This window comes from Conger conger, chromosome 19 (assembly GCF_963514075.1).
Source record: "Conger conger chromosome 19, fConCon1.1, whole genome shotgun sequence".
NCBI lineage: Eukaryota > Metazoa > Chordata > Actinopteri > Anguilliformes > Congridae > Conger > Conger conger.
Genome location: NC_083778.1, coordinates 21,024,937 through 21,034,936, shown reverse-complemented (window position 1 = coordinate 21,034,936; position 10,000 = coordinate 21,024,937). Strand labels below are relative to the sequence as shown.

General features: G+C 53.0%; 1 protein-coding gene across 1 annotated transcript in view; it reads right to left on the bottom strand.

The window, feature by feature from the left end:
- The window catches only part of LOC133118852 (neuron navigator 3-like), a 114,763-nt gene that overhangs the window by 44,576 nt on the left and 60,187 nt on the right, over window positions 1–10,000 (bottom strand). Inside the window, exons 7-9 of the mRNA XM_061229108.1 lie at window positions 8,572–8,714; window positions 3,695–4,634; window positions 1,258–1,373 (exon numbers count right to left, since the gene is read on the bottom strand). Of these exons, the coding sequence (XP_061085092.1) occupies window positions 1,258–1,373; window positions 3,695–4,634; window positions 8,572–8,714 (1,199 nt within the window). The remainder of the gene's footprint in view (window positions 1–1,257; window positions 1,374–3,694; window positions 4,635–8,571; window positions 8,715–10,000) is intronic.

Genomic DNA, 10,000 nt, shown 5'->3' with positions numbered 1-10,000 from the left:
TCTCTCTCTCACTCTCCTCCTCTCTCCCTCTCTCTCTCTCTTTCTCTGTTCAGTCTCTGCTGCAGATCGTGGTGCTGCTGCTGTTGCCCAGGGCAACCATGCTAGTGTGCTGAGGATCTGGGCTGCCCAGCGCGTGTCCAGCAACACCCTGTCACCAGCAGGAGTGTGTGTTTGTGTGTGTGAGAGTGTGTGCGTGTGTCTGTGTCTGAGACAGTGTGTGTGTGTGTGTGTGTGTCTGCGTCTGTGTGTGTGTGTGTTTGAGAGAGTATATATGTGTGTGTGTGTGTGTGTGTGTGTGAGTGTGTGAGCATGTTTGTACATGTGTGTGTGTGATAGACTGAAAATAAATATGCAGGTTGTGTTGCTCTTCTCTGCTTTTGCTATCTTGATAACAGAGGCTGGTCCCTCTGGAGTGACTGCTTATCTGTAAGAGAATTCCAGGGCTGAGCGCATCACCATGACAGCGTGCACACGCACGCACAGCCCAGCACTCCAGCCTCTCCTGCCATCGTAGAGAGACCCTCTCCTCTCCCATCTGCACATGATCCACACCAATCCACAGACCTCCTGCAGCTCGCCCATAACCCCAGCTCTACTATTCCCAATATTCCCAAATTCCAGGTGGGAATGAGCGATGTGCGTCCTGGTCAGTGGCAAGTGTGCTCCATGAAAGCGATCATTCCCACTGCTCGAGCAACCTCAGCGTTCCCGTTGCCTGAGTAACCTCAGCGTTCCCGTTGCCTGAGTAACCTCAGCGTTCCTGGTTTTTGGGTTTCCGTATTTGGCACCCTCACGCCAAAATGAATGCTTTAGTTTCTCTTGCCAGGTTATTCTTCACCGGTGTGAGTTCGAGTGACTCACCGCACACTGAAGGAACGTTATCTCTCCCTGCACTGAATACTCCCAACAGCTCCCCCCAGCCCAGAACACCCAGATGGAGCAACACTGATGTGCCCCCTCAACCTGCCCCAGGACAGGACAGGACAGGAGTGCGGAGAGGGTGATAAATGGCCTGCATTTATATCACACTTTGATCCAACGTGCTTTACAATTGATGCCTCTCATTTACCCATTCTCTCTCTCTCACACACAAACACACACACAAGACTGACAGCCATACAATGCACCAACCAAGGAGGGGGCGTTGGGTGACTTGCTCAGGGACACTCTGACACACCCACGCTGGGGGATCAAACCGGCAACCCTCCGACTGCCAGACCACCGCTCCCACCTCACGAGGCTTCACGGGTCACCTACCGGAGATCTCCTCCAGGCACTGCTTGGCGGTCTTGCTGTAGGCCAGCTCCGTCTTGGTGGGGCTGAGGGGGGAGTCAGCAGGAGCCACGGCGGTGCAGTCGTTCTCCGAGTGTGTCCTGAATGCAATCACATCAACGTGATCAAATGGAGTCCCGGTGAGGTGAGAGACTTCATTACGCCCGGCAATCGTTTGATAAAGGATCGTGATCGAATCGGATCGCTGAGGTCTTTGCTCTTGCTCCGACCGTGGCGTAGTTTCCCCTGCACCTGTGCCCTTACTTGGGTTGGATGTGCACACAGGCCTATTGCTTCTTCAGGGTGATATGCTATCATTAAATTCAGTGAAATATGTGATAAGTTTATCTTTGATGTTGCATAAAAAAACCTCCAAAGGATGTAATTCTCAGAACCCAATTACTAATTACTTGGTATGATGGTTTAAGTCATCTGGGAGAACTCCATTATGTGACTGGAATTCGATGTGTTAAAAAATAATAATAATAATAATAAAAGTTGAAAACAGCAGGGCAGAGCACACTTAAAAGGGCCAGGGCCACAGCATGAGTAATAGCTTGCTCTGGAGCAGTGGTGAAATTTCCCTGTCGGGGCTGTTATGTGGGCATATCCCAAACTAGCCGCCTGACAGCTCAGTCAATAGAAGCGGGAGGGAACGCGTGTTGATTGACGGCTCCAATGAGTCGGGCGGGGAGAGAGCTTTCCCTGCTTTGTTGCACAGTTTTAATCGTCAATAACAGAGCAACACCAGTGTGTGTGAGCATGTGAGTGCATGTGTGTGTGTGTGTGAGCGTGTGTGTGTGTGTGAGAACGCACACAACCGAATATACTGCAGTAAATTGTTCTGTGGATTAAAAAAAAAAATGACAAGAAATATTTCACTGCAGTGTAGTCGACTACAATATATGAAAGCAGCAATCATCTGTACACTGGCTGTACATTGTGAAGTGTTGCAATGTCTTGATAATATATTTCATATTTTACATATTTCCTGAGAGAAGGCAGGTGCAGTGGCTGACAGACAGGCTAATTGGTGCTGAAAGTGCAGTAATTTGTGGTGCGGTGGGGGGTGTCTGACTTGGAGCAGGGACGCTAACGGATCAGCAGATTAGCGGGGGGGTGGGGGGGTGGGAACGTGAGCGGAATGCTTTCCAGAAGCACCTCTGACCCCAGCGGGGTGCTGGGTCGGAGCGGGGGGGTCAGGGGGCGCGGGATATGGTGCACTGAACGTCCTGTGGGGGCAGCCCCAAAACACTGCAGGCCACCGCACAGCAGACACCTGTATGGGGCAGCCTGTAACCTAGTGACTAAGGTACATGACTGGGACCTGGAAGGTTGCTGGTTCAACCCCCGGTGTAGCCACGATAACATCTGCACAGCCGTTGGACCCTGAGCAAGGCCCTTAACCCTGCATTACTCCAGGGGAAATTGTCCCCTGCTTAGTCTAATCCAGTGCAAGTCGCTTTGGATGAAAGCGTCCGCTCAATAGCTGTAATGTCAAGTAATGTAAAGTGTGCGATTAGAATGCTCATGACTGAACATTCTAATGCTGATGTCACAGTCACGGCTCCTGACTGAAAGCAGCGGAGTTCCAGAACACTGACTAAGAATTCTGAAAACACAACATTATATATGGAAAAAAAGTGTTACATAACCTTTTGTAAGGGAAGTTTGCTGCACACAAGAGACGCAGGTCTGAGATCGCACGAACAGCCCGGTGGATGAACCGAGACGCACCTCCAGGGTGAGGCGAGGTAAGGCGCATTCGGCCAGCCAGCGATGAGATAATCTCAGCGCAGCTGCATGGATTTATGCTCTCTAACGGGAGCAGAACACAGGTACAGCGCTGGGCCCATTGTGTGGAGATCAGTGTCTCACAGGAGACGGATTAGGGCCGGGAATGGGATTCAGACACTGGACATGCTCTTTCTCAGAGCTGCCAGTGTGCAGAGAGTCTGATGGCATGAGCCCATTCTCGCCATACTCCGTATACAGTACAATGACTATGGGAAATATGGGGACGGGAATATCAGGGGAAATATTTCAAAATGTAAAGCCATCTTTGAACTATAAGCCTTTTATGATGGAGGTCCCCTGAATGACTTTGAGTCAGTAAATTGTAATGACAGACACCTAAAATCTTTTTTTCTCTCAAGTACAAAACTTGAGCTTGTTTTAAGTTAATAGTTGATTTTTCTTACCTCACTGACAATATTTTTGAAATAAGATTTTAGGTCTCAATATAAGACTAAAATACTTGACTTGAGATTGACTTTGTTTTGGCTTTTGCAGTGTGTGTAGTGATGCAGTGTTTGTCCATGGCTCTGTAGAGAGTGCCCAGTGTGTAATGGGTGTAATGGGACAGTGAAAGGGTCAATGGAGGACTAAAGCTCTTGCTCTGTGGTTTTGCGGGGGGGCTCACCGGTACATGAAGGGGGCGACGGTGGCGGTGTTGGGGTGGCTGATCTGCTGGTGGGGCAGCTGCACAGGCCCGTTGGCGGGGGCGGGGGCGGGGCTGGGGGCGGGGCTGGGGGTGGGGCCGGTCGCCGTGGCGACGGACAGGGCGGAGGTGCTGTTGGAGGAGACCATGGAGGCGCGCCCCAGCGCGCGGGGGGAGTAGCACACCTGCCCCCCCCGGGGCTTGGCCTTCTCCCCCCCGCCGGCCCGCCCCCCGGGGCAGGACGGCGAGCCCTTCAGGCCCGGTTTGGGGATCCCGCTGGAGGCCGCCGGGGCCGCCTCCTTCCTGGGCGCGGAGGCGGGGGAGGAGGTGGAGGAGGACTTGCCCCCCTTGGGGATCAGGCTGGCGATTTTGGAGGTCTTCTTGGTGGGTTCGGTGGCCGGCTCCTTCTCCTCTCTGGAGGCCGCGGCCTTGCTCTTGCCCTTGGGCTTGTCCTCTCTGTCTTTGGGCTGGGGCAGGGCCTTGCCCCCCGGGGCCTTGCTGGCGGTCTTGGCGGGGGCGGGCTGTTTGGGGGGCGCGGGCGGCGTCTGCGCCTCCTCTCCGTACTCGGACAGCGCCTCCTCCTCCTCCTCCCGGAGCTCAGCGCCCGGCCGGCAGTTCCCGCGGTTGTTGATGAGGCGGAACTTCTCCAGCATCGACCTCTGACCCCCGCCCGCGCCCTTCTGGGGCGGGGCCTCGGCCTGCGGAGGCTTGTGGGCGTGGCCGGCGGGCGTGGCCGGGGCGGGGCCGGGGGCCTTGACGGACAGCAGGGGGGAGGTGGCGCTGTGCTTGACGCTCAGGGACTTGCTGCGCCAGGACTTCCCCCCCGCGGCGGGGGAGGGGAGCGCGGAGACCGGCAGCTGGGGGGAGGGGGGCGCGGGGCTGCCCGTCACGCTGCCCGGCAACGGGATGCCCTTTGCTGCTTCTACAGAGAGAGAGAGAGAGAGAGAGAGGGAGAGAGAAGGAGAGAGAGAGAGAGAGAGAGAGAGAGGGAGAGAGGGGAGAGTGAGAGGGAGAGAGAGAGAGAGAGAGAGGGGGAGAGAGGGGGAAGAGAAAGAGCACACCTTCTTGTCATTCAGGTGGGATTTGAGATCATGTCCACCACATTACCAAAGCCTCGCCACTCACAACCACACAGCCCCGACGGAGCCAGTCCTGCCCTCACTCTGACCTCTGGAGAGGAAGGGCGTTTTTCATCAACATGACATCACTGCGGCTCCTGCTGACATCATCATCAACCCAGACCCACGCTCACACACAGCGTCCTCACAACACTGCTGCAACGCGCGCCAGTGTGAAACACACGACACACTCCACTCACCTTGTGAGGGCATTTTGACGAGCGGGGACCGTTTCTGCATGAGCTTACCTCTCCAGTGCTCTGCAGCCCATCCCCAGTCACACTGCTGTGTGTCTGCGATCAGCAGCGATAGTCTGGAGCGCACAGTAAACACACCGCAGAAGGGGCTCGATGTCCGTCTACGGCATTTAATCCAGTTTAACGACACGGCGGCGCGGGGATAATGTGGACCGCGGCTCTGCCCTCACAAACGATGATAACTCGGTGGAGCTGCGTTAACGCGTGTAATTAAGAGCTCAGAGCGCCATAGATCTCCAGAACGAGGGAATAGCTCTCGTCAAACGAGGGCGATTACAGCTGTGTTCGCACGCAGCCGCTGTATTGAATGACCTCAGTCTTCACCTGGTAATAAAGGGCAGAAGTGCCCCCCATAAGCCTGAGACGGGGCGTCTGGGGAGAGGCGGTGAAAGGCGTCAGACGATTTTAATGCTTTTAAAGGTCGAACGGTCGGCGGGTTGTTGTTGCCGCCGCAGACGGGTCGTTTCTCCACCAGCAGGGGGCGCCCAGGCCCGACCCGGAGGCTGAGAGAGACCTCCGGCCCGGGGGGAGGAGGTTAGGAGTGTGCCGGGCCTGTCTGGGGAGGCCCTGGGCTTCCTGCACTGTAAATCTCACACAGGGACGCAGACTCCGGGCAGGACCAGGCTGGGGTACTCTCTCTCTGTGGACGTGGGGGATCCAGAAGAGGCCAGGCTGGCTGCCACGCGGGCACACAAACGGCCTTTATTTGGGGGAACGTCCCCCAGAGGAGACGCACTGTGGCAGGGCACCGGGCAGACAGAGGAGGGGCACGGGGGTATTAAAATCACATATAAATCCAGCAGCCCAGGAATGCCTAAATAAATATACTCCTGTGTGGGGCTGTTCTTTGTGCAGCTCACTGTGAAGGCACTGAATGTCTGCGACTGCTTACACTGCGTGACCTACAGCTCAGAAAACAAAGGATTTGTTATTTAGCTGATGCTTTCATCTGAAGTGATTTACAGTTGATTAGACTAAGCAGGGTGAAAGGCGTCAGACGATCCCTCCCTCCCCCCCCGGAGCTCCATCCAGTCTGGACTGGATCAGACCACACAGCACTGGTTAGCACTGCTCTGACTGACAGGCTGAAGGCGACATGGTGTACGCTAACGCCCTGTGTCTGTTTCTCTCATCTCCCCGTGTTAATACAGACGGGAGATAGCAGGGGAACGTAGACCTCATTCAACCGTTACATCAAGCCGGCTTTTTAATCAGGCGCCACGATAAGGTTTCAGCGTTCGGCTTCAGTGCCCTGATCTCTTTATTACATCACACAGAGGTTTATGAACCTGGGGATAAATCTGGGTTATTACTGGGTAGATTGTGGTCACAAACATTGCCTGAAGGTGCACAGCATCTAAAACCAACACCTCTGTGTCGAAATGTGCAGTTATCAAACCTCTCGATCACACACCTCATGAAAAACACTGTACTTTACACTGCAATATTAAGAGTTCATCAGTTTAATTATGCCATTACAGCGGATGACACTCTAGAAACATTATATCGAGGCAGTGAATATACTGTTCAGCCCTTCAGCAGTGTAAAAACATATTTTCTTTTCTTTTTTATTTCACAGCACCCTCTAGGGGACATTACACAAACGAGAATTGAGGCTGGCAGTTACAGACCTGTCCCCATCTGCCGCGTCTGTAACTGACATGTAACTGACACTGACGCCTTCCGTGAGCAAGGCCTTTCATTTGCCGAACACACGTTTCATCGACTCCTCCATCCTGGGAAGGTCGGTGGTTCAAGCCCCGGTGTAGCCGCAATAAGATCCGCACAGCCGTTGGACCCTTGAGCAAGGCCCTTAACCCTGCATTGCTCCAGGGGAGGATTGTCTCCTGCTTAGTCTAATCAACTGTACGTCGCTCTGGATAAGAGCGTCAGCTGAATAAGGAGTGACACTGCTCCAGATGTACATGGTGGGCTCACCTCGGTCGATGGAGCTGCAGAGCAGGGCTGTACTGTAGTGGTTAATGCAGGGAGCTGCAGGACTGTAGTGTAGTGGTTAATGCAGGGAGCTGCAGGGCTGTAGTGTAGTGGTTAATGCAGGGAGCTGCAGGGCTGTAGTGTAGTGGTTAATGCAGGGAGCTGCAGAGCAGTGTAGTGTAGTGGTTAATGCAGGGAGCTGCAGGACTGTAGTGTAGTGGTTAATGCAGGGAGCTGCAGGGCTGTAGTGTAGTGGTTAATGCAGGGAGCTGCAGAGCAGGACTGTAGTGTAGTGGTTAATGCAGGGAGCTGCAGAGCAGGGCTGTAGTGTAGTGGTTAATGCAGGGAGCTGCAGGGCTGTACTGTAGTGGTTAATGCAGGGAGCTGCAGGACTGTAGTGTAGTGGTTAATGCAGGGAGCTGCAGGGCTGTAGTGTAGTGGTTAATGCAGGGAGCTGCAGAGCAGGACTGTAGTGTAGTGGTTAATGCAGGGAGCTGCAGGGCTGTACTGTAGTGGTTAATGCAGGGAGTTGCAGGGCAGGACTGTAGTGTAGTGGTTAATGCAGGGAGCTGCAGGACTGTAGTGTAGTGGTTAATGCAGGGAGCTGCAGGGCTGTAGTGTAGTGGTTAATGCAGGGAGCTGCAGAGCAGGACTGTAGTGTAGTGGTTAATGCAGGGAGCTGCAGAGCAGGGCTGTAGTGTAGTGGTTAATGCAGGGAGCTGCAGGGCTGTACTGTAGTGGTTAATGCAGGGAGCTGCAGGACTGTAGTGTAGTGGTTAATGCAGGGAGCTGCAGGGCTGTAGTGTAGTGGTTAATGCAGGGAGCTGCAGAGCAGGACTGTAGTGTAGTGGTTAATGCAGGGAGCTGCAGGGCTGTACTGTAGTGGTTAATGCAGGGAGCTGCAGGGCTGTAGTGTAGTGGTTAATGCAGGGAGCTGCAGAGCAGGGCTGTAGTGTAGTGGTTAATGCAGGGAGCTGCAGAGCTGTACTGTAGTGGTTAATGCAGGGAGCTGCAGGGCTGTAGTGTAGTGGTTAATGCAGGGAGCTGCAGAGCTGTAGTGTAGTGGTTAATGCAGGGAGCTGCAGGGCTGTAGTGTAGTGGTTAATGCAGGGAGCTGCAGGACTGTAGTGTAGTGGTTAATGCAGGGAGCTGCAGGACTGTAGTGTAGTGGTTAATGCAGGGAGCTGCAGGGCTGTACTGTAGTGGTTAATGCAGGGAGCTGCAGAGCTGTAGTGTAGTGGTTAATGCAGGGAGCTGCAGGGCTGTAGTGTAGTGGTTAATGCAGGGAGCTGCAGGACTGTAGTGTAGTGGTTAATGCAGGGAGCTGCAGAGCAGGGCTGTAGTGTAGTGGTTAATGCAGGGAGCTGCAGAGCTGTAGTGTAGTGGTTAATGCAGGGAGCTGCAGGACTGTAGTGTAGTGGTTAATGCAGGGAGCTGCAGGGCTGTAGTGTAGTGGTTAATGCAGGGAGCTGCAGGGCAGGGCTGTAGTGTAGTGGTTAATGCAGGGAGCTGCAGGGCTGTAGTGTAGTGGTTAATGCAGGGAGCTCACCGCGGTCGTTGGAGCTGCAGTACTGCAGCGGTTTCCCCCGGTCTGTGCTGGTGAAGCTCTGGCTCCGTCGGTTCAGATTGGCGGCTGCCTGCACCTTAGAGCCCCCACCGCCTGCAGCAGGGAGTCTGGAGGGGCCGGGGAGCCTGAGACACACACACACACACACACACACACACACACACACACACGCGCACAGACACGCACACAAACACACACACACACACACACACACAGGGACAGAGAATGGAAACACATTTATTCCAGTAAATTGTCATATTCCCATTTTAACATGTACTTTATACCAGTGGCAAGCATTAACAGCAAGAACAAGTAAAACTCAGAGCAGTGCAGCCAAACACTGCCCCCTGGTGCTCAGATCATCCATGTTAATAATGTGTTTTTCACAGTTTAATCCTGATTACTGTACCGTAGTTCTAAGCTTTTCAACGGCTTTAAGAAATACTTTTTTGTCATGGATATTTACAGCCCCAGACCAGCCTATGTAATATTTAAAAAATGACAAAAAGGCAATTCATAACTTTTGTTTTTTTCCCAAGCGACAAGTAAATGGTAAATGGTTGGCATTTATATAGCGCCTTTAAGTGCTGTACAATTGATGCATTTGCTTCAGCATTCATAACCAATCCAAAAAAATGACTGCCTAATATGCCGGATTCCTTGAAGTTCATTGCAACACCTTGTAGGCCATAACGACAGTCCCCAGTGAGCGATGATGAATGTCAAATAATTAATGCTACCGCTAATGTAACGCCTTTCACGAGAGGGCAGGGACAATATCCTTTTTAAAACATGCATATTAATTTCTACCTGAGGTGAGAATTTTTAATGACCTTTTTTTATCAATTCTATTTGGCAGAATCAATGGGCTCGCTGAAAGAAATTAATGAATGCATTAATATGGCCACAGCAGCTTATGGGAACTTTCAAGAGGAACCCAGATATTTCCGTCTAAAGCGGCTGCTTTATTTTGTACTGGTTTGAGACGTATTCCCGTTTGAAGAATGCCACCCAGGGGCTCGTCAAAGCTGCGGAGCGCATATTTCAAATAGCTTGGCGGCGGTTTGTGAGAAATAACCAGGCAGTGCGTCGATTCCCACCGCTGCTAAAGAGAAACAAATGTTCAGAGACTCCTTTCCGCCCGGCCGACGAAAGACATCTGACCACAACAGAGCCCGGCTCCCCTGAGCGGCAACGGGAGCGCCATCGAGATGAACGCCCAATTATCCCTCCTGAGTGACGCGACTAATTCGGTTTGTTTCACCGAGAGCGACGACGGGCGAAAGCTGCTGACGAGGTGCGGGTGTCGAGTTCTCCAAACTGAACGCAACCGTTCGGCGGAGATAATGTTACCAGGCCGTGGAGTTTGCCCGCGGGAATGTGAAGACAATGGCTGTGTTTGAAACCGCAC